General features: G+C 39.0%; 2 protein-coding genes and 3 pseudogenes across 7 annotated transcripts in view; all 5 read left to right on the top strand.

Annotated features, from left to right (window-relative positions):
* LOC146472178 (uncharacterized) overlaps positions 1–8,347 on the top strand; it is a 137,781-nt pseudogene extending 129,434 nt beyond the window's left edge. The window contains exon 5 of the transcript XR_014866593.1: positions 6,916–8,347. The product of XR_014866593.1 is annotated as an uncharacterized LOC146472178 (transcript). The remainder of the gene's footprint in view (positions 1–6,915) is intronic.
* LOC146472173 (uncharacterized) overlaps positions 1–24,054 on the top strand; it is a 241,432-nt gene that overhangs the window by 169,863 nt on the left and 47,515 nt on the right. The window contains exons 6-7 of one of the 4 annotated variants that reach the window (XM_085119566.1): positions 1,323–5,296; positions 6,389–7,645. In XM_085119566.1, the coding sequence (XP_084975692.1) occupies positions 1,323–5,011 (3,689 nt within the window). In that variant the 3' untranslated portion in view covers positions 5,012–5,296; positions 6,389–7,645. Of the gene's footprint in view, positions 1–1,322; positions 5,297–6,388; positions 8,348–24,054 lie in introns of those variants that run through there. The other 3 variants (XM_085119565.1, XM_085119567.1, XM_085119568.1) reach the window with 3 other exon arrangements.
* The window catches only part of LOC146472174 (uncharacterized), an 84,108-nt pseudogene that overhangs the window by 12,539 nt on the left and 47,515 nt on the right, over positions 1–24,054 (top strand). The window lies entirely within an intron of this gene.
* The window catches only part of LOC146472176 (uncharacterized), a 128,271-nt gene that overhangs the window by 64,318 nt on the left and 39,899 nt on the right, over positions 1–24,054 (top strand). The window lies entirely within an intron of this gene.
* LOC146472177 (uncharacterized) lies at positions 16,563–19,062 on the top strand (annotated as a pseudogene).

Genomic DNA, 24,054 nt, shown 5'->3' with positions numbered 1-24,054 from the left:
TTTTTCAGAAAACTAATTTACTTGATGTAATACTTTTGTGTGAGAAGCAAAAATATGATGAAAGATGTCAAGCTTTATGCAAAAAGTTATGATTAGCAGTGAACTTTTCAGTTAATAAAAGTGCTCCTTTCAGCTGAAGACATTTTTTGGCGGCAAAATGCACGATCAAGTTCTGACTGCGCTGTTGTCGGCAGCTTTCCTCGTTGTTGTGTTAGCGTGTCTAGTGGGAATTTGTTTAGTTTCAATCTAGTTTTTCTCAGAAGATGTGCGTAGATTAATTCCAAATTGCAAGATGTACGTTAGTCATCCACGTGTCGCACGTGCTGCGATTCATACATATTCATCATTTGTTTCTTCATGAGACCTTTTACTTTTAGTATCTGGTTTATATATGTTCTAATGATTACAAAATGTAATGAGACTTTGAACAGCTAGGAAATACAGCTTCTAGTTAATTTACATGTAGAAATTAGAGGTTAACTAGTCAGTTAGATGTGTTATATTGTGTTTAGGAAAAACAATATTGCAAGTTTTTTGGAACTTCTTCCTGCTTGTTTCACCTTAATTCTTTACTCCATCATTTAATTAACAGTTGACATTTATAACGAAAGAAAGACAAATGCATTCACGACCAAAAAATTAAGAGTTAACCATTGTGCCAATGTGTTAAGTTTCTTACCAGGCCAACTTTTACCGTTAATTAAAGGTTTCGTTAAATTATGGTGAATTATCAATTATTAATAAAGCAGCTAACTAATTAACTAGTCGTGTAATTAATAATTATCTAATTAATACATGTAGTGAATAAATTATTACAACTTTGGCTAGTTAAAATGACTTTCGGGCTAGTACATGCTAGCCACAGCTTGCCCGAAGGGCAAGCTGCAAAGCTGACTTTCTTTGCACCCTGTTCCCCTAATTGCAAAGCAGATGGTGGCTGGTCTTGTTGGTGTGCACTGAAACGGCGGAGGCTTAGCTTAAGGAATTTTGTTTGAACATATGCAAGTAGGAAATTGGAACCCACTAGCTAGAAACTGTAAATTGAACATTAAAAAAAAGAGTCATAGGCTCAATCCCTGTTTGTGACTCATTGTTTGGTTGTTTTTTTAATTATTATGTTTATTATTATTATTATTATTATTACATGTATTATTATTATTATTATTATTATTATTATTATTATTATTATTATTATTATTATTATTATTATTATCAACAGCCCTATGACATTGTGACGCTTTTTTTATTACATGAATGAACTCCATATATTTACTATCTCTCTCATAATAAAGTTGATCGTTACTTCTTTTTAATTTTCCCAGCAGTAAGCGACAACTCAGTTGTTGTGAAGTTGCTCAAAAAAGAGTACAATAGACGGGCTAAGTTGAGACCACTTCTTTGGGACAACACTATTCAGTTACCTCTTGAAGATGTCTACACAAGATTGAAAATTGTTTCAAGATCCAAAACAGGTGTTCAAACAGAAGGGAATGAGGTGAACGCACATAACATCTTTGAGGGTCTTCACAGAGGCCAGTTTGATGCACAGGCAGTAAGTCATGAGGTGAACATGTACGATGACATCCTAAGCTTTGTTAACAGAGGCGAGATTGTTCCACAACCAGAATGTGATGAGGTGAATGTGTATGACATCTTTAGGGCTCTTAACAAAGGTGAGGATGTCATGACGCTTGTTGAGGGAAACCCCGGAATTGGCAAAACGACATTTTGCCTTAAACTTGCTTATGACTGGGCAAATCAAAACACTGCAACAACGTTTACCTTTCCCAAATTCGAACTTGTGCTACTACTAAAATGCCGCGACATTGATGGAGGTATAATGGACGCCATTATTGAGCAACTTCTGCCAAAGGATATTAACAAAAATATCAAGGAAAAGCTACTGGATTTCCTGAAGGACATTCATAATCAGGAGAAAATTTTAATTATTTTGGACGGTCTGGACGAGCTTCCCGAAAAATCAAAGCATCATGTGGATGAACTTCTTCACAGAAGAATTTTGCCATTTTGCTATGTCCTGGCTACATCGCGGCAAGAGAGAGGAATTGATGCAAGGAAGAAGTTTGTTTTTGACATTCTTTTACAGATCGAAGGATTCACTGAAAGCGATGCTTTCGAGTATATCAGGAAGCATTTTAAGAGTGTTGGTCCAGAGCATTCATTGAAGGGTGAAAGGCTCATTGAAGAAATCAAAGAGAACACATTATTACATGCCCTTCAAAACAATCCACTAAATCTACTTCTCCTGTGCGTTATTTATCAAGACTATGAAGGAAAATTGCCGTCTTCCCGTACTGAGCTTTACCAAATCATTGTCCGGTGTCTTTTGAGAAGATATTGTGCAAAACATAATCTTAAGCTCTGTGAAGATGACAGAGATTTAGACAAGCAATTTAAAAAGGAGCTCCTTGCACTTGGAAAGCTAGCTTGGAAATGCCTCCTGAACGATCGCCATAGTTTTCGTGAAGACGAATTGAAAGAATTGGAAAGGAGAAATGACAAATTGGTAGCTCGTGGACTAGGCCTTCTTTACAAGGAAGAAAGTTTGAAAAAGTTGAATCCACAACATGAATACTACTTTCTTCACAAAACGTTCCAAGAGCACCTGGCTGCATTATATATTGTGCACAAGTTACGACGAAACAAGTTTAATGTATTTGAGCATTTAGACTTTAATTCTTTGGTAGAAAAATACCCTCAAGTGTTTCTATTTGTAGCTGGGATGCTAGGTGAGGAAGCAAATATTCTATTTAGTCAGATTGGTGAAAAGCTCCGTAGCTCAGGTGACTGGGACTGGCATGGATGCAGTGAGGCGGCAGCAAATTACTTCGTTGAAAGCTTCAGTGAATGTGGAAATGCTGAACAAATGGCGGGTGCTCTTTTTTCCTTCATACCTTTTCCGTTGGACGCACATGTTAAGCTTATGGCCTTTGGTGCTAGACGTTTTGCTGGCCATGTCTTTGCCCGTGTATTAGGGGCGTGTAAAAAGTTTTCAAATATACAGAAGCCTGTCACACTTAACTTGTCTGAATTTTCTCCCACACAACAGTTTTCAGGAGGTGTTTCTTTTTTCAATGTTGGAAATGTCGTGGAATCTTGCTCACAGCTTAGGATGCTGAACATTTCTTTAACTAAACTTACAAAAGATAAAGCAGATGTTCTGTTTGAAAAATTGTCAGCAAGTTATTGTTTATCGGCATTAAGCCTTGCAGTGCAGCAGAGTATCTCTTGTGACGTTGCTGTCATCATTGGTAAAGGTTTGGCTGCAAGCAAGAGCTTAACAAAAGTGACGTTCACATTGTCAGGAGAATGGCGTGACGCTTGGGCTGCAGCTCTTGAAGAAGGATTATCTGCCGATACGCCACTGATGTCTGTTGCTCTCAGGATTTGTGGCTTAATGAGTAAGACTGCCATTCAAGCTTTAGAAAAGCTTTTATCACACAAATCACTGGCCTCTCTGTCCCTCATCATTTGTGGAAATATGCAAGATTTATTGGCTGCTGCTCTTAGCAGAGGACTCACAGGACAAACCGTTTTGAAGTCTCTTGATTTATGTGTTGAAGGAAGACTGAGCTTCTGTGGTGCTAATTTAATACAAAGAGGTCTGACGGAAAATTGTTCTCTGAATGATTTAAGAGTATCTGTTTTCGGAGAGCTCCCTGACAACTGGCAGGCTTTAGTGGAAAATCTTCAGACAGCTAAGAAGTCACAGGTTTCTTTGGCTTTTCATCCACAAATCTTCTGTCAAGTGACGGCTAATCAGGTGGCTCATTTTGTTCCAGTTGTGGTGGACAAAGGGGTACTTCCAGATTATCACCTAACAGTCAACCTTTGGGGTAAGCTGAGTTGTGAAGGTGCAGAAGCTTTTTGTGAAACCTTGATGGGTGCCCCACCGTCTCGTCTCACTTTGAATGTCCATGGAAAATTCACTGATGGTATTGCTAGTTGCACGGCAAGATATGTCAATCTAAACAAAACAGTGTCCTCTGTAAGTGTCAACATTTGGGGCAACATGCCTAAAGAGGAAAAGAATATCTTTCAGGGAACTTTAGACAAGAACCCAGCTGTTACGCTTAACGTACATGACGTGCATTTACGTCCAGATGAATCAAGTGATGATCCTGATGTCTATGTTGATGGTCTTACGTCACTGTCAACACTCATTACCCAACTGAGAAATACCAGAAAGGAAAAGCTCAGTGTTGCAATATTCTGCGAAGAAATTATGACTGAATACAGCCATTTTTCTGATACTTTGATGGAAAACACATCATTAAATGCCCTTACTCTGACAGTAGGTGAATTCGACAACGTCAATAGTGGGAGGGTAGCAAAACTGGTTTCCGCTTTGCAGGCGAACACATCATTGAATGCACTCACTCTGCAAATAAACGAATATCATAATGATAACTCCAGTGATATGTTAGAGGACGGACTGCTTAACTGTTTGAATGAAAACAGATCATTGAAGACACTCACTGTGATCATTAACAAATACAGGAAGGACCAAGATGTAAAGGAAGTCAGAGCTATGTTTCTCGCAAGCCATTTGGTGAACACCTCATTGAATGCATTCAATCTTATAGTTAACAGCTACTGCACCTTCAGCAGTAGTGAGATGCTGGTATTTTTCTTTTTGACCCCATTTAGTTCACTCACTCTGACAATAAGCATCTACAGCGACATAAGTGATGACTGGGAACGTGGTTTGGGTAATGTTTTGGCAGAGAACAAGTCTTTATCTACATTCAATCTAACATTAAACATCTACGGTAAAGGAAGTGATGACTTTTTACCCAAATTTTGGGACATTTTAATGAGATGTGAGTCGCTGACCACACTGAGATTACGATTGAATGACCAACGTGTAACCCAAGGCAGCCGTGGATACGACTTAGGTAAACTGGTGGTAAAATCCAAATCACTTTCCTTAATTGATCTAACTGTCAGCTTTTATGGAGTGGAAGACAGTTCGTCAGCTAAACATTGAGTTGTGGAAGGCAGTATTATTTCTGAAAACGTGCCTATGCATCCCAACTGTGGTTAGCAGTGCTAAATGTTGGTGACCATTTGACCTATCCATTTACTGAAACAAGACTGTGGGCCTGTCTGCACATGGGTACGACGAAAGCAGAGATGTCAATGCAAATGTAAGCACAAAAAGCAGATAATTGCCTGCGTGCAGACGTCTCATTTTCTTTTGCTTTACGCGGAAAAGCACAGGAAATTGGAGAAGTTTGCATGCAGGCTAGCAGGGATTTCAGTAGCAATGAAGGTAAAATCATGCATTTTATTGCCATAAGACTAGATGGGAATTTGAGGGCAATCGAGAATATCACAAATGTAGACAGCTCCCCGGCTTTCTACGTACTTTTCATTTTCTCAAATAACTGTCGTGTCGTATGTAACACAGCAGCAGAGGAAAGAAGACAGTAAAATGTCCCTGTGTGACCAGAGTGACAGCTATAAATTATTTATGCATTTACGGAATCTTCTGTTTAAGTCGTTTACCTCTTTTGTTTACGACACGAACACATTGAGAGGAAAGTAATTTAATCCAGAGGAATTGGCTGTCACACAAAGAAATGGTGCTGTCCTCGCGTTTCTCAGTCTGCTGCCCTGTTACGCAAACTCGGCATTACAATGTGTGGTTTTGTTTGCTTTATGTGCTCTATGTTAGAAGTCAGGCCCTAAAAGGAACAACTGCATTAATGTTCGTCTTGTTTGGGAAAAGACGAAATCTACAAACTATAAATAACTTGTAAAACCTACAATTTATGCGCTTTTTAGCTTTGTCACTGTAACCCACGTGCTGTTAAAGTTGACTGAAAGAATTTACTTCTCAGAGAGCAGATTTCTCTTCTGTGACATTTTAAGTGTTTTTGTACACTTACATGCTCGCCCATTTGGAGGGTCAGTCCACAGTACCCTCACACTTTTGCTTGATTCCAAATGTGTGCTTTGCTTATTGTCAGAAAGTACACCAATTAGTCTGAAGTGAGGGCTTGATACAATTTGCAACACGTTCTGCAAATTAAGGGAGTCAATCAAGTTTTCTCTCTTATTTTTAGTCATATTTAACTTCTTTTTGAGTCATATTTAACTCAGTTGTTTTACCACAAATATTCAACAGTTTATCAGGGAATTTTTGCTTCATGTGTTCCTCTATTAGAAAAGAAAGGAACAAGGACAAAGTAGGCCTTTCTACTGAAACTCTGTGAAAGAAAAAAGCTTAGAAGTATCTCAGGTTCACATGTACACCCTTAAATACGTGAAATGTTGATCCGTTTTGGTGGCTTCAAATGGAGCCATGTTGGTGTCAGATGAGATTGCAATTTGTCTTGTACTTTGTTTTCTTTCTCTGCAGCATGTGTCACTGCATGACCACAGGACACCCAAGCTCACGAAGAGCGAATAAAAGATCAGCGTGACTCTTGTTACTTTACCTGGAATCAAAGATTCTGTGAACAGGGACCTTTAGTTCTTAGAATATCATTTTACAATGATCAGTCAAAGGAAGGGGCGATAGTAAAAGGAACGTGAGTGCTTAGCAATGCGAAAGGCAAACACGCCCTTAATCCTTTAACCCCTAATATCAATGAACAAATTCTCCTATTTTATCCTCATACTTTTCTTATAAAGGTCTGGGGAGAAGTCATTAAAATATCAAGAAAATTCACCTTGAGTGATCATATCCTTAATTCTCATGACCTCAGGGGTTGAATAAGCATTGATATTACAAAGAGAAATTTGATGCTGATCACTGTTAGGGCTTAAAGGGTTAATCTTAGAATTTCTCCCCAGTACTTTTACAAGAAAATCATAGGGACAAGATAGGAAAATTTGTTCTTTGATATTAGGGGTTAAGGGGTTTATCTTTTACCAATACTCCAGTGGTGAAGCCCCTGATGTCACCGTAGCAACGACCATTGCCTTGTCATATTGTACCAGTTGTTGCTATGGTGACATCATTAGAGGGTCACGGTGGTACTGATCAACGTTCTTGATAATTGTTGACTACGTGAAATCGCTGAAACGTGGTTATCCAAGATAATTCTTTTTCGCTTTTATTTTGTATAAAAGTTTCCTTAGATTTATAATTGTTTAGGTAAATGTTATTTTAATGTTTTTACCATTGAGGGTAGCAACGTGGATCATCGTTTTCTCTCGCCACGAAAAGCACACAATATCAAATGTGGGTAAGAAGCCCAATTTGATTTTTGTAAAGAAATTTTAAACAAACAGCATGTTGGTCATTTTTTAAAGGTATCTACAAGATTTTATCAACAGGCAAAAAAGTCGTGACCATCTTCTGTGACACAACAAACAGTGTAAGTCGAAAGTGCAGCAGACTAGTTTTTGTATATAATTGACTAAACCTCACGATTTCATCCAGACTGAAAAGATGTCACCACCTTGTACAGATTAATAAACAATGCTACAGGAAAGTACTGCTCGATAACGTCAAATGTGGGTAAGAAGCCCAATTTGATTGTTAATTTTGTAAAGAAAGAAAAACAAACAGCATCAAAGGAAACTACTAGTCAATAACATCAAATGTGGATAAGAAGCCCAATTTGTTTGTTAATTTTGTAAAGAAACAAAAAAATAGAATTAAAGGAAAGTGTTGGTCAATTTCTGTTAAGGTGGCATGATAGGATGTCATGAGCAGACTTAAAAGGTTTTGGCATAGAAAAAATTAGTGCAGGTGGAAAGTTCTGCAAAATAGTTTTTGAATATGTTTGATTTAACCTCACGATTTCATCCAGACTCAAAAAATGCCACCTCCTTGTACAGCGTAATAAACAGTTCTGAAAGAAAGTACTGCTCGGTATCTTTCATTTGAATGCTGACGTTAAACCAACACGTTGGTACCAATGCACTGCACGAACGGTAACGGTGGAACGTACAGCTCGGTAGATTTTGAACTTGAATGGTTATAATTAAGGATAGGATCCATGGACTGAAAACTTGGAACCACAGTGACATGACATAAGGAGTGAAAGGCTTGATTAAATTCATTCACTTGAATTCTGGCTTGTTTTCAGTTTGTAGATGGTCTTAGCAATAACCTTCATGTTAGCAAAATCTACGTAAATGTTTCCCAAGTTATGTAACAATGTATCACGCCATATTGTATTCATAGTAATTTATGGTTTGGTAAAGAATGGCGTTCTCCTGCGTCATTTGCAAGGAACATTTGAAAAAGAGACTTGCTGAGATTAGTTTTGCAGCGTGGTGCAAATATTTTTTGATTTATTCAAAACAATGAGTAAATTTGTACCTTGTAAATTTAGAAGAAATATACTTTGCTGTTAAACGAAAACACTGAGTTTATTACCCTTAACATTTTACGGAATGGGGCTGTATGAACTGACGGTTCTAGGTGTCGCCTTTTGTTACTGCGCATGTGTTTTGCGCACCGAATGGTCTAAGAAACAAGGCTTTCGGCAGTGCCTAATGCTGAGGTATTTTTGCGCGTGTTACCTTATTATAGGAAATTAACGCGAATTTAAAAAATTCTCGTTAAGTCGCGTTAACTTCCGCTAACGTTAATTTCCACTATTTTCACCCCAACTTGTCGATATACTCCATAAAGAAAAAAATTTGCTTTATTAGGGAAGTGATCCGCCAGTACCATAGTTTCCTTCGCAGCCGTTATTAGGGTCGTCACGCAACGTTCCTGGGGAGGAGCGTTGCGTGACGACCCTAATAACGGCTGCGAAGGAGACTACCGGTACCATGGATGCCGAAGGACGCTTGAAGTGGCCAGATTCCATTGCTACGTTTAGGGACATTTCCAGGAACATTGTTGTACTTCAGATTTTTACACTTAATGTTAAAATAAGTTTTTTCCTGTTATCTGAACAAATTCTGTTTCTGGTGTAAGTCACGTTAATTTCCCTCATTTGAATTTTCAGTATCTCTTTCGCGTTAAATTTCTTTATTGGTAGGTAATTTTTCGAATACCTATGTGGGAAAAGAGATCATGGGAAGTGTTACAGTGTTACTCGAAGCCAAAAAGAACATTTGCGATGACCATGCATTTTTAGAAAATGCTTGCATACATTGCTTCTCATTCCCAAACAATATTGCACCAGGAGCCCATCGACGCGTTCAAATTTTATGATTTTTGCTACTTTTGCTTTTGTCACTGACAAAGTGTAGAAGGTATTCCACTTTAAGGGCTCGTCCCAGAGGAGCACCCCCAGCTACCCTAAAATTTCTAGGGTACCCCTCCCCCCTCTAGGAACTTTGAAATGTCTTTTCGCGACAAAGCTTGGAAAATATTTATTGCGAGCTTAGTATTATTTCTCGCCATGCGCGTGTTGTTGAAAAAATGGGCTCTCTACAAATTGAAGCAATTTAACCAGCGAAAATTTTGGCCACCAAATGGAGGATTTTTTGGGCGACATGCACCATTTGCAACGTCTTGCATGGTTGGTCAAGAGGACAACAAAGCGAATAAAAGGAGAATGTTCTCATCCCTAGAAAAACAATAAAGCTGCATGCAGGTTATAAGGTTCCAGTGAAAAAAGAGCTTTTGATAGATGCAGATCTGCTGGAATTTTTTCGATTTCTAACCTCTTACCAATGGCAGATAGCGTTTATCATTTTTCTTTTAATACAAAAGTAACTCACTCATCCTCTTCGCCCCTCAGTGAGGAATAAAGTCGCAACCATCCCCTGTTAACTCTCCCCCGGGGGACTTCCCTATATAAACTGTGCTGCCAAAGGATGTGGTTTTTGAGCCGTTTGGTCTGGAGTAAGGAACAAATTTTGACCAGTTTGGTTTGAAAGTCTGAGAATGGGTAGAGTGTCTGGAAACCGGGTCTAAAAATCGGTATGAATTTTAGTGGCAGGTGTTAAAAAAGATACTGAAAAATTACAGTAGGGCCAGGGTTTGGAGAACACCGCCGCATCCTCCCCCCCCCCCCCTCCCTCCACCCTTCTCCCCGGGCATTTCTCGTGATCTTTTGCTATCTTTGCACTTGTTATCGGCTCCCCTGAGGGGGGACCCCGGGTCATATCTGGGGGAACTGAGGTCTTTTTGGGGACTTTGCAAGAAATGCAAGTGATTGAGGTGGGTGGGGGAAATGTGGGGACTTAGATTTATGACGACCCAACCTGTGGGATAAATATGGGGAGTTTGCATCTCAAACAGCGAGAGGAAACTGGGAACAAGTTTTCTTTTCGTCGATACATAAAGTTTGGCGGTGAATAACGAGCAGGTATATATGTGTTAAAATCCATTGTTATTTCTTGCATGAAATAGACCATACAAGCTGGACCAATTGGAATTATCGCGAAGTAGTGGAAGTAACTGGATCTTATATTTTCAAGTAACGTCTTGGACTCTAAATGAGTGTTTGTCTTCCCCACCGGGTGGGGGCTTTGCTACAACAAAAGAAAAACAATCGTCGCAGGTGGGGAAATACAGAGACTTTGAAATGCACAATTACGAAATCCTTGCCTATCCCGGGGATTCACCAACCTTGGGAAAGCCGATGACAAGTGCATAAGGCTCGGATCTATGGGTTCGGATTCCACGGCTTCAGTTTCTTTTCTTTTTTGTTTTCTCTCTCGGGTTGTCCACCGTAGTGTTTTTTGCGGTATGCGTTACCAGGGTATTCTTAGACGATGAGAACTAGAAGTCCAAAGACTACTGCAAAGCTGACACAACGTAATATATTTTAAAACAATATTTCGGCTGGCCAAACCAGCCTTCTTCAGGTTTAGATGACGGAGCCATCTGAACATGGGAATTCACTTATTCCAATGATGTTTAGCCTGTGTACAGCCGCCCCCTCCCCTCAGAAATAAATTAAAGATGGCGGCCAGTGGTAAATCGGCTTCTGATTGGATGAACACAACGTGACCTCTAAGTCGTTGAAAGACAGACCAGCTGATAGTTGTATGAAGACCCCAGGGGGCGGGGTACTCCAAAAAAAATTGGGTAGAGGTGTGCGGCCCGCTTCCCAAAACCCTTACCCTATTTCTGACCAAAATCTGCGATTTTCCCTACCCTATTTATGACCTGAAGTAGCTTCTTCTAAAAAAAAATCGAACTCAGGACTAGAGTGCAAAAATCTATACCCTATTTATTACCAAAATGGCGGCAAAATGGCTAAAAGCGATACCCTATTTATGACCAAAACAGCCGAAAAACCATACCCTTTGGCGCCGCACATACCTAAATAGCCCATATAAGGGAGTACCCCCCCCCCCCCCCCGGGATGAAGACATGACTCGGGTACACAAGGGAAGCCGAGTACCGCCGAGGAAAATTATCTGAGTCCTGCAGCTATTTCCATTTTATCAAACCCTTACCTTACACCCATACCCTGAGTCGGGAGTAAAATGATTTGGACTCATAAACATTTTTGCATATTTTTTTAAATTAAAGTTCTAAACTTTTACATGGTTGGAAATGCTGTAATAATTTTGTCGTCTTCAATACTAAAAATAACAGTTGCATCACGGAGTTTTCCTGAGGGAAGGGGGCGGCTGTACGCACGTTAAATGTTGATCAGCGTTACTTTTCATCTCACCAATAACCTGTTTCGTGCATGGTGCGCACATTCCATGCTTTGCTTTAGAACTCAGAAAACTCTCATTCACACTACTAGCGTCCCTCAGAAGGCTTTGGCCAGTAGCAGTCATCCTGCCGGTTTACTGGTTAGAGGTTAAGCCACAAGGTCTGTGCTTGAAGCCTGATTGTAGCGGTTTCCGTAACAGAGCTTTTTTATAAGGTGGAGTAGTTGACCCTATTCCCAACCCCAAATTTCGAGAGCCAGGGACTATCTTTTGTCTGGCCTTTCTCTTAAAGCCTGTCCGGTCTTGTTGGATCTGCCAGGAGCTTGAACTGCCGTCGGCATAGCTCTTAAGCCGGATCACAGCCCAGGTTAGGAGCCAATGACTGTCTGTCTCTGTTGTATTGTATTAATTCCTCGATTGAAAAAATTTCCTGAGTAAAGTTTATTTTTAGAACTTCTTTTCAAGCGAGAAGATATAATGTATTACAATTTAACCGTCATTTCTCTTCTTTGGTTGGATAATTAACTGTGGGCGGTCCGAAGGTCCCCTGAGGACTGGTTGACTCTGGCTTATGCGCTGTTTACATGGAGGGAGGAGGATCCTAGCTCAAGGAAGATCCAAGAAGGCGGATCAACTTTTCCATTGTTTCATGTGCAGAAATCTCGGTCGGAGTGGTTACCAAGTGGAGAAGGAAAAGAAGAAAAATTGTCGGCCTCTAGCAGCTGAACGCTCGGCTGCAAGCATGTTTGTTCTTTTTTGTTCCTAGTACTAGGATCTTCCAAGCGAATCTAGTTTACATGGTGCTGGGATCTTCCTATCTCTCAGCTCAGTCGTCAGCTAGCCGGCAAGATCCTATCGCTAAGGCCAATTACAACTTTTTGCATGTAGACTGAATACAGAAAACATATGGCGCTAGGATGATCCGCCTTCTAGGATCTTCGTCCCTGTAAACAGCCCCTTAGCATGATCTAGAGATCACAGGCTTCTGCCCAAGGAGAGAAAAAACAATCCCCAGTCTCATCAATGAGTCGTTTGCTTTTGGATTTGCTTTTGGATTTATCACCCAGGTTGGGTGTTCTTGATGTTGGGTTTTTCTCTTTCGATGCCCTCAAATATCCATTTCCTTGTCCTTAATCCTTGTTTCCTTGTCCAGCTATTTTAGAAATTTTTCCTTCAGCGTTTGTGGCAAACCATGTGATACTATTTGACCAATGAAATAAGCTCTTTTCCATATTTGGATGCAACGCGGAAGCAGGACCAAATGCAGCCATAGAGTTCTTCATGAGGGTTTTATCTTTGAATTTTTGCGTTTTCTTATCTGTTGTTAATCGTGTAACCATGGGATGATTTCATCGAGTCACAAGAGTCTCAATATGTAGGCTGCTGGGAATAGCGTGATCGCTTTGGCGTACTTGCAACTCATTTTCGCTGCAGATTTTTCGGCATGCCAGAAGGTAAGCTTGGGACAAGTTTATGGGATCTCAATGTAAAGATAAAATAAGATCAAGTTCTGTGTACCGCTGTCATACTTACCCTCTTCCACAAACATCGAGCATAAATCTAGCAGAACGCACACACTTTTGTTCCGAAGCAACCGCACGTAAACTTTGTGAGACGGATCGCGTGACATGTACAATCTGCTTGTTAGAACCTAATTTGATTTATTTGTGAACTCTCATAACTCTTGCTGACTATCATGTAGTTAATTTAAGGATAGGCCGAGGATCAAGAGTGAAAACAGCCAGGTTTTTTTTGTTTGGCCATCTTAAAGTTAAGCTTACATGTACAGGTATCCATCGAAGAAAGTTTCAAAATTTATATGCTTCTGCGAATTTTACAGGGACATGTTTGTCATCATATTAAGCTGATGTTGTGACTTTACCCTATTTCTTTGTTTGTTTGTTGTCTAAATCTCTCAGGTGCAATGACAAAAATATGAATTAATATAAAACAGCTGGGAGATCAGTGGAGATTTTATATAATTAACCCCCAGTCCAGAGAATACCTCTAAAACATAAACTTAAGCTTACCTAAACTTACTGTGACTTTGCAACTGGGCCCTTGCTTGCAAATGAGATATAAGGTGGCTAGAAGTAGTTTTTTTTTCACGCAAGGCCTAGGCACTAGTCTGGCTAGCCTCCACGACACGCGCGCGTTATTTAAAGTTTCACAAAATCAAAACAAAGATGGCGGCCAAATAGTTGTGTCCCAAAAATTTTATACGCCTTCGAGTACGAGTTGTTGGTTAAGTCTTCCTAAAAGCTTTGGTCCTCGAAATGTTTTGAGTTGGTACCTCAAGAAAAATTGTGTTAAAACCGCAGTCAGTATATCGTATAACATGGTGAAAGCAAATTTTTCTGCGATCGAGTGCTTGACTAGTGAAGAAAACAACAAAAGTCAAGAAGAAGAAAAATGCATTTTCGGTTTTCTTCGGCCTTTCTAATGGGCTGGCGTCGATATCAGGACACTGTTTAAAATGTTTTCGGTCGCTTACGGCGCTGGTGGCGAAGATGATGGAAAAGAAAAACCCTTTGTGTGTGCTCCACGCTATAAAGGGTGCTTCACCTCATGAAAACGACAAAGCGTGTTTGAAAGCCTCGCGAAGGCAAATGCGGCGAAGTCAAAACGACCCAGTGAAAAAGAAAATGAAACAGAGGAAGAATATATGGAGCCAGTTAAAAAAAGGGCAACTAGGTCCCAAGAGGTGAGCTTTCATTCGATGAACTTTATTCAATTAACCCAAAATTGTAACATGTTTTGTCTCGTGTAAAAACCGGTCGCATTCCTGTCAGAAGTCTTCAATGCAGACAATTACCTGTCTTATAGCAAACTGTCAATGGAAAGAGTTTTCAGCCCTCAGGGTCAAGAGTAATCGATTTGGAAGTCTTAACAAATGACCTGAAATGCTGCTCACACTGTCACGCAGGTAAGTCAAAATTATCCCTGATATTCTCACTGATGCACTGGGTCTTTTAATTTGTAGAACAACAATTGAAGATTATTTCATGGAAAATATAAATTTTTGCTTTAAGTTTTCTTCAAGCAGTATTCTTATATGGCAAGGCTCAAACTCAAGAAATGTAGATAAATCATTTAATTTGCTTTTCCATAAAATTGTTGATTAAATTATTTCTCTTCTACATCTGGTTCTTCCACATTTTGGTACCCAAAGCTGTCTGGCTCTCTGAACTAGCTAGGAGGGCAAGGCAGTTCTGGGGAAGAGAATGGTTTTTTCACTGATTATTCAATGTAAATGATACCTAATGGAGATTTATTTCTTATTCCAAGTGTATTGCAATATCAGATGAATCGTAATCACTTTTAGTAAAAAGTAAAATCACCCTATTACAGTCTTATCTGTAGACTATAAGTGGTATCTTACTCTCACAGTGATTGTGGAGCAGATGAAACACAAAAGCACCCTCCCCCACACTGTCTCTTTGTGACAAGCATCTTTTCCACTCTCTCTGAGCTAAATAAGAGACTACTTGAAGTCTACATTGCTTTAACTATCTAACAATTAAAAAGAGATGAATGGAAACGAAGATTTGAAATACTTTTTTTTTTTTAGATTTTTTTTATTATTATTTTTTTAGATTTTTTTTATTTTTTATTTTTATTGTTATTATTATTTTTTTATTTTGCTTCAACATTCAACCAGTATACAGGCTAACCTTAGTCACATGATTTATTTTCAAATAACTAAATACTGTAAAAGCAGCCAGAACTGTATTTATTTTTTGCTAGAAATGGATACCAGTAATTTGACAGAACTAAGTTATTACTAAAAAATCATTTTCTTGATTACAAATTTACAGTAATGGTAACAAAAGCAGGAACACAAGAGAACAGCTGTGGATACAAGCCAAACTTTTTTCACAGCAGTTTTCTGCTCTCCCAATCTTTGACTAGTGTTACCATATTCAAATTGAAGTGGCTTTCGCTCAACCGAATGCAAATTGAAATAGAATGATTTCACATAACCTGTGAAACAAGTTTATGTTCACTATGTTTTATATTGGTAATTGAACTTTGTGTCATGCAAATTTGGTCTGAAATCATACTTGTGATTTCAAATCAAACTTGCGCTGCGCGCTCGTTTGATTTTGAAATCACGCGTATGATTTCAGACCAAATTGCACTCCACTCAGTTCAATTACCAATGTAAAACATAGTGAACATAAACTTGTTTCACAGGTTATGTGAAATCATTCTATTTCAATTTGCATTCGGTTGAGCGAAAGCCACTTCAATTTGAATATGGTAACACTAGTCAAAGATTGGGAGAGCAGAAAACTGCTGTGAAAAAAGTTTGGCTTGTATCCACAGCTGTTCTCTTGTGTTCCTGCTTTTGTTACCATTACTGTAAATTTGTAATCAAGAAAATGATTTTTTAGTAATAACTTAGTTCTGTCAAATTACTGGTATCCATTTCTAGCAAAAAATAAATACAGTTACATCCATTTTGAAATCGCAGAGTATCATTGTCAATATTGATATTCTATTTGTGTTACTTCCTTTCCATTTTGATGGGCTAAAGAAAGGATGCAATTTAGAGCAAGAAATGGTGCAATTTGGGAATAAATTGCATCATTTTGGACCAATCAGATTCCAAGGATCACCAGTGATTTCAAAATGGATGTAATTAAGTGAGTAATTTAAACAATGGGGGACAGGAGAATTAGGGTCAAATAATATTTTTGTTTGAAATAGTAGAGCGAGCATTAGTAGTGTGAGCGAGGTAAGTCACCTTCTACGGAGAGTCACCCTCTCGAGGAAAAAAACTAAAAATACCCACCCTCACGTGGGTGACTTTCCGCAGCAGGCGACTTCCGCGTGCGGGCTTGCTCGCTCCACTATCCCAACCAAAAATAAGAGACTGCTCGTACTCTAAGACCACCATGGTGAGTCTTTAATATTATTTATTGGTCACACAGGTCCATTATCCCTTCAAAACATACTTATGGAAAAACGCAGTGGATTGTCTAGCTTTTTAGCATAAAGTGTACTTTTTGTGGTGGCACAAATGAAGTGAAATCGTCAGCACAACACGGGACTGGTAGCCGTGGCCCTCTTGTGAGTGATGTCAACACCAGGGCGGCATTGGGGTCCCTGCATGCTGGGATTGGGCATACACACTTGAGTAATTTGTTGTCCACAATGAACATTCCAACAATGAATATGGTACTTTTTAAAACACGAGAAAGGGAAATTGGAAAAGCAGTGGAGGAAGTGGCAAGAGAAAGTTGTGAATGTAGCCTCGAATTAGAAAAAGCTATCGCAGAACAATCCACTGTTGAGCCCACTGAGGGTCTTGTAGGCATTGCAGTATCATATGACATGGGATGGCAGAAACGGGGGAGGGGGCATAATTCCACAACTGGTCATGGGGCTGCAATGGGCCTTGCAACTGGAAAGGTGCTTAGTTACTCTACTCGATGCAAGATGTGTAGGTCATGTGCAGCCAACAAAGTGACAGGTAAAGAAACCAAACATGACTGCTGTAAGAACCACAGCAGATCTTCAAAGAGTATGGAGAGAGATGTTGCTTGCGAGTTATGGACCAAAGCTCCACAATCTGGTATTAAATACTCTGTCTATGTTGGGGATGACGACTCCACAACCTTAGCGGACATCAACAAGAAAGTACCATATGGTGTTCAGAAATGGTCTGACATCGTGCATGCTAAAAGATCCCTAAACTCTAGACTGTACAATTTAAAGGATCGTTTCAAGGGATCCAACTGTTCAGCTCTGAGTCCGAAGGTCACAAACTACCTGACGAAGTGTTTTAGTTACTGTGTAACTCAAAATGCAGGGGATTCAAAATCACTCAAACAAGGCCTCCAATGCATCATCCCCCATGCATTTGGAGAACATACTTCTTGCAATGTCTCTTGGTGTGGTTATAAGCAGAATCCAACTGCTTATAAGCACACAGACCTACCAAATTGTAAAGATCTCCATGGTGAGGCACTAAAGAAGGTACTCACTGAATTATTCAGTGAGTACTCGACTGACATTGTCGTCAACAAACTTGCACCTTGTGCCAATTCGCAGAGGAATGAGAGCCTCAACAGCACGATAGGTGCAAAAAATCCCAAGACCCGTTATTACGGAGGCAGTGAAAGCAATGACTTCAGGGTTGCATGTGGAGTAGCTCAAACCAACATTGGTTAATATAGTTACACTGCAAAAGCATTAGAACATCTCAACATCGAGCCTGGATTTCACCACATTGATCATGCTGCCGCAATGGACAAAAGGGTTGCTTACAACAAACAGAGGAAAACAACAAAAGAATTCAAAAGTAGGCGTAGTCAGCTAGCAAGACAGAAAACCTTACAGACACTGAGAAAGGAAAGTAATGAGGGAACCACATATGGATCTTCAGTGGGTTTGAATTTAGATACCACAAAAAGCGCAGACTCGCAAATTGCAATTGATCTGTCGGAGAAGATACCATTAACTGAATTTAAAAGATATGAGCAACTAGTGTCACCTCACAAACCACGACCCACCCAGGTTTCCTTACTATATGACCCCATGAGAAAACACAAGTTAATTGTATTCGACACCGAGACAACATGTACCGGGAGAGCAGCTGAGCTTTGTCAAATATCCGCCGCCAGTGAAGATGGCAAGCATGAATTCTCACACTATATTCTACCAAGGAGTAACATCAGCACTGGGGCTTCACTTGTAAACAATTTGACTATCAAGTCAATTAATGGAAAAAGGACATTGTGTAAATCAAACAGTCCGGTGGTGAGTGTCAACCCAGGAAAGGCACTTCAAGATTTTATTACATTTCTAAAGCAACTACAAGATAAAGATTCTAATTCTACTTTAGTTTTAATTGGCCATAATTCTGCCACATTTGATGTGCCTATACTGCTTCGAAACAGTGACAGAACCTTTCAAGATAATCTTACCGAAATGAATGTCAATTTTGCCGACAGTCAGCATCTTGTCAAGAGCCTAATCAACGACAAACACACAGCGCTTCTACTCGGAAATGGTGGCTTCTGCAAACCCAACCAGCGGAGTCTGTACATCCACCTTTTCAACGAAGAATTTGATGCACACGATGCATTAGAGGATGTACGGGCTCTGCGAAGAATTCTATTTGACTCACCGCTAAATTTGAGCACAGAAGACATCATCAAAAGGTCCAGTGTCACCAGCGTTTCACATGCGATTGAAAACATGTTGTACCTTGATCGCCGCCACGAGCTCCTTCTCACATTCAGCAACAAGCTATTCAACGCCAGCGACGATAATGGCCCAGTTAAAAAAGCGTTGGTTCAAAATATTGCTCGGAGCGGCCTTTCTTACAATGATCTTCGTAATGTTTACTCGAGGTTTGGCAAAAAAGGAGTAGTTGCGATCCTCTCACATGCGCCATCCACATCACAATCGAAGAAACCACGAGTCACTCGCACCAAGAGAATCCTTGCAGCCATAGTAAAGCACTTTGAAGAAAACAGCCACGAAGAATAGTACTCTGTGTGAAAAAAACTCATCATCCAAGCAATCCAACGACATTGCATTTTCACCACTGTCAGAAGCACGTGTGAGCTATTTCGCTCGCATTTTCGCGGAATCCAGGCGCAGAAAAGTAAATAATCTTATCAGAAATTACGAGCAAATCCTAAAAGGTGAGTTTTAAACTACAATGCAAATGTAAGAAATGTCAAAGTCAGCAAATGTCAGCTGAATTCGTCTTTCGAGGCAGTTATTTTACACAAATATCGACAGCGTGTACACAGCGAATAACAGTCAGCGGTTGTCAAAATTGAGCATGAGCAGATGTCGATCTTTAAAAGTCTAGATTTTAAGTGCGTGGGATCGCCCGCGAATCGCGCGGAAAATGTTTGAATTCGCGAAGATATTTACAAGCGAACGAGCCCGGTGACCCCCATTTTTTATTATTTTAATACGGCCCAATCATGAAGAGAAACTGTATGGCAATTTTGAAAAAATTCTACGGAGCGGATTCTACAGCACTGAATAATCGTGTTTTATTGCAATATCAAAAAATTCGCTCCGTAGAATTTTTTTAAAATTGCTTTAAAGTTTCCTTTTTAAGTACAAAACACTATTACGTAAAAATGGTTGGGGGTCACCGGACAAATTTTAAAGTTATCAGCACCAGAAGCTCAAAAATAGGTCTTGCTTATCACCTAGTAATGTTACCATGGTAACAACTGATGACGTCACAATGTCAAATTTCAATTAACTTATAAATGGCAATTAAACTAGGCCAAAGTGAAGTTGCTATCTTTCTTTAACTGTTTTTATTAACCCTTCAAATAATACTAAGTAAAAATGCTGAAAACTACTTCTAGCCGCCTTAAGTGAAAAGATATGTCCAGGAAAGATGAGTGATCATTACAGACACTTTTGTCATGGTTTACTGTCTGGTAAAAAAAGTTTTAGCGCTCATTTACGTATTAATATAATCTCCTACGATTTTTGTGAAGATGTCCTAAGATTGTGAACTAGATTAACTTGATGGTCTGTCAAAAAATACAATAACAATACAAAAACTGTTTTGAAGTTTTCTTCATAGAGCAAATTGCTTCCAGTAGGTTGATTCAGCTGTTAATTAACCTACTGTACTTTATACAAAATGTTGGACTTATTGATTGTCCATAGTTGCATATAGCTCATATTTTGTAATGCATAATGAAATTAGAGTAATAAACTGGAGTCTGAATTCTTAAAACTGATGTCCCAATCCTTTACGGTACACCTTATTCCAGGTGAATTTTCACTGCCGTGTAACTTTTCATGCATTAATGGGTCTGAATTTATATAAGAGGGTAATTAAAGGGAGGGGTTCACGGTTCTGCGCATGTCCATGAATCAAAATACTTTTTCGCCTTTTCTCGCTATGACCCAAGCCTGTTTAATTTAAGATAAGATAAGATAAGATAAGATAAGAACTTTATTTTACGTGGCACTCCACTTAGCTAAAAGCTACTTTACAGGAAGCCCACAAAAAAACAGATAAAATTACAAAACAAAAGAAAGATAAAAATTAGCTAACAACCTAAAATCTAAAAATTTAAAAATCTAAAATATCCAGGAAATCCAATAATTCATGTATCAATACATGTGTGAGTACAAATTAAAATTTAAAAATTCAAAAGCCAACCACGATAATAACAATTTTAAAATGCTGCATGACGAATACTTCCCAAAAATTCCTTTGTGCCGGCCATGGCGCAAATCGAGTCCGGCAGCGCATTCCATGTCTTTGCAGCGAAATACCGAAAAGACCTAAGACCATGCTTGGTGCTTCTTACTTTGGGCAATGAGAGCATGTTTGTGCCCCGTAAGTTATATTTTGTGTCCTTTATTTTAAATAAGTTTGCAATGGGGGTCGGTGCCCTCTCCTGGAAGCAGCTATTTATTGTGATCAACATGTCCTGGATACGACGTCCCTCTAGTGTGCTATGCAAACCAATCCAACTTAGCAATCTATCGTAAGAGTTATTCTTATCCTTATATACAAGTCTAAGTGCCCGTTCGTTTACTCTCTCCAATTTCTTGGTGTTCCTGGCTCCACAATGGTGCCATATCTGGCTACAATAATCGAAATGCGGTAAAATAAAGGCACGATACAGTGCTTCCTTGGTTTTGCAAGGTAGAACATTCTTAAGCCTATTTAAGGCATTAACTTGTCCTCCGACCTTTCGGCAGATAGATGCGACATGAGAATCGAATTTCAGCTTATTATCTAATGTTACGCCTAGTAGCTGTATCTCACTGGAAACAGGTATGGGCTTTTCTTCGCATTTTATATCGAAATCGTAACCCGTGTTTCCCAGCACCAGAGCCTGATATTTATCCGGATTTGCTATCATGCCATTTTTTTAATTTGTTGATTATGAACCATTCGGAAGGAATAGGTAACTCGGGTGGTAATTTTTTCATATGATTGCGTTATTTCGCATGCAAATAACTGTAAACACATCAACCGTGGAATAAATCCTACGGGTCAACGCTAAATTCAATATCAACGATATGAGTACAATCCACTGGCATTTTCTGTGAATCTTGGTCATCAGTCATTTTGCTTGGACTAATTATAGAATGTGATTACTGAAGTACATGTGAGTGTAATTTTAAGGGCATAAAGTTGACAAGAAAGAGAAAAAAGCATTTAGATTCATGCACATGCGCTGAAATGTGAACTCCTCCCTTTAAGCTGTCCATTTGTTTTTTTCTAGTTTGATTTATGCATGTTAAGTCACACCTGTAAATGTATGCAAAATTATGCCACAATGGAAATCCAGCTTAATGCATTATACATAAAAGTTAGTGGGTAATTTCAGTGTGCTATCACTAATTAGTCTTTTAATGTAATTTTAAAGACCTCGTCAGCGCCCTAGTGTTGCTTTACGCGGATTCAAGATGTCAGTGATGGTATACTCTGCGGCAACTTTTGGTAAGTTTTTGTTGGTTCTTGAAATCAGTCGCACTGCACAGAAAACTGCCCTTGACACCTTTCATACAAGCCATTAGATAAGCCTACCATTAACACCTTTCATACAAGCCATTAGATAAGCGTTCCCCCCCCCCCCCCCCCCGTCCATTTTTTTAACTAAACGTTTTGTTCCAATAGCCCTTATGCACGATGATGTCATGTTTTCTTTGTTAATTTCAAAACAAGGCTTGCTGGTGATGTTTCATAGGATCTGAGAGAAGCTGAGAGAAATGTAGCACAGATCGGACATGACTCTAGGAAACTTGACTAAAATCACTGTTACTGAGGATAATAATAATATTATTCCCAGTGCTTCCCTTAGAGGAAAAAGCCCTAGTCAACTGACTATTCCTGATTGCTTTGCTGCAAGAAAGAAACAAAATAAATTCAACTGAATTAACTCAATCTTCCTTTTGAGTTCAAAGTTATTAAATAATGGTGGTCTCAAAAATGACATATCACACATTGCACAAAAGCGGCAAAATCTTGGTATTAACGCAGGTGACAAGTTCATGTTTCCTACTTACACTGCTTGGTGGAAGAGAATTGCTAATGGTCGAACGTCCCTACCTGAATTTTGTTTCCCACTTTAACATGATCACATACATCGTTTTGTGAAAAGTATGTTATGGAAAAATTGCTAGTGATTTTAAGCATTGTATAGAATCATTGATACCCATTATTTAAAGCTGGGCTCATCAAAGGAAACTGAGAACCTTTCTTGTCTCTAAAGCAAATTCAGCTATTTCCCTTGAGAAATTTAACTCTCTAGAATTATAGTTCCTTGCCATTGGCTTCATTTTTCGGCTCGAAAATTTCAATTCAGATTCTTCGGCATCTCCACAAGGTTTTTTGGTTGCATGTGCATCATGTTTGGAAGATTTCAAATTGCTAAATGCTTTTCTTCGATTGGTTTTTGCTTGGCTGGTGGCTTTCCTGCCAGTTTTTGTTTCAGAACAAAGCAAAACTTTGTTGGCACAGACTCACTTCATAGATTGTAACAGTAATGTCTGTAAATTTTATTTATTATTCACTATTTATTTATTTTATACAGGGCCATTCTGAAAACCACTTTTGTGAGAATGCACCCTGTTTAAAGATTATTACTATTATTATTATTATTATTATTATTATTATTATTATTATTATTATTATTATTCTACCGATTTGAACCTGAGCATTAAATGAAACAGGAACCTTTAAAGTGATCGCCTCAAATCCTCAAATATTTGTTCACTAGTGTGTTGGTTCTTCAAATCTTTGCAAGCCATTTCTAAGAAGTTCTAGGTGATCCATGTTACATGCCAAGACATGTTGTTTCTCTTGATGGCAGAATTATGTTACACTTATAAGCAATGCATTAGTGAAACATTGTACAGTTCCAGAAAAGATCTGTACTCCCCCCACAGAAGGTTCTTTGTTTTGCATCTCCCCCTCCCCCCTGGAAATTCCAGTTTAGCTCCATACTTTAATGTTTCTAAAATTTTGGTTTTTGAGATCCCCCTCCCCAAAGGAATTTCTGATTACCACCTAATTGGGGTGGGTATGGAGTTTTCCTGGAACTGCACTTTTTAAACAAACAATCCACAAATAACATGCCTTAACCTTTCCTATCATTCCTCTATGAGTAAATAAACATGATGCTCAGATCACTACCAAGAAAATTTGTGACGCCATATTCTCACATAAGTGCTATTCAGGAGTGTGTCTTATGTCTACGAACATCTGTAGATAAAGTCTTTTGGTTTCTATGAATCACCCATATTTGCAAGTCCACCCTTAGATGTAGCTAAACTATGGTCCATGTAATTCCCTTTCTTGAGAAGCTGTTTCCAATGCCACTCTAGTTGTCCCAACTCCTTTTAAAACTATTTTTTTTGCAGTGACTATAAGCTCAGTATGAATACAAGTTATGGCTGCATTACGTCTGTTCTTGCATAAGTTTGTTGAAATTGAAAATATACACATGAAGGGATATGTAGTTAGCTTGTAAATCC

This window comes from Pavona decussata, unplaced genomic scaffold (genome assembly GCF_977016875.1).
Source record: "Pavona decussata unplaced genomic scaffold, jaPavDecu1.1 SCAFFOLD_100, whole genome shotgun sequence".
NCBI lineage: Eukaryota > Metazoa > Cnidaria > Anthozoa > Scleractinia > Agariciidae > Pavona > Pavona decussata.
The sequence above is the reverse complement of the archived record's forward strand: the minus strand, read 5'-3'. Positions and strand labels throughout refer to the sequence as shown.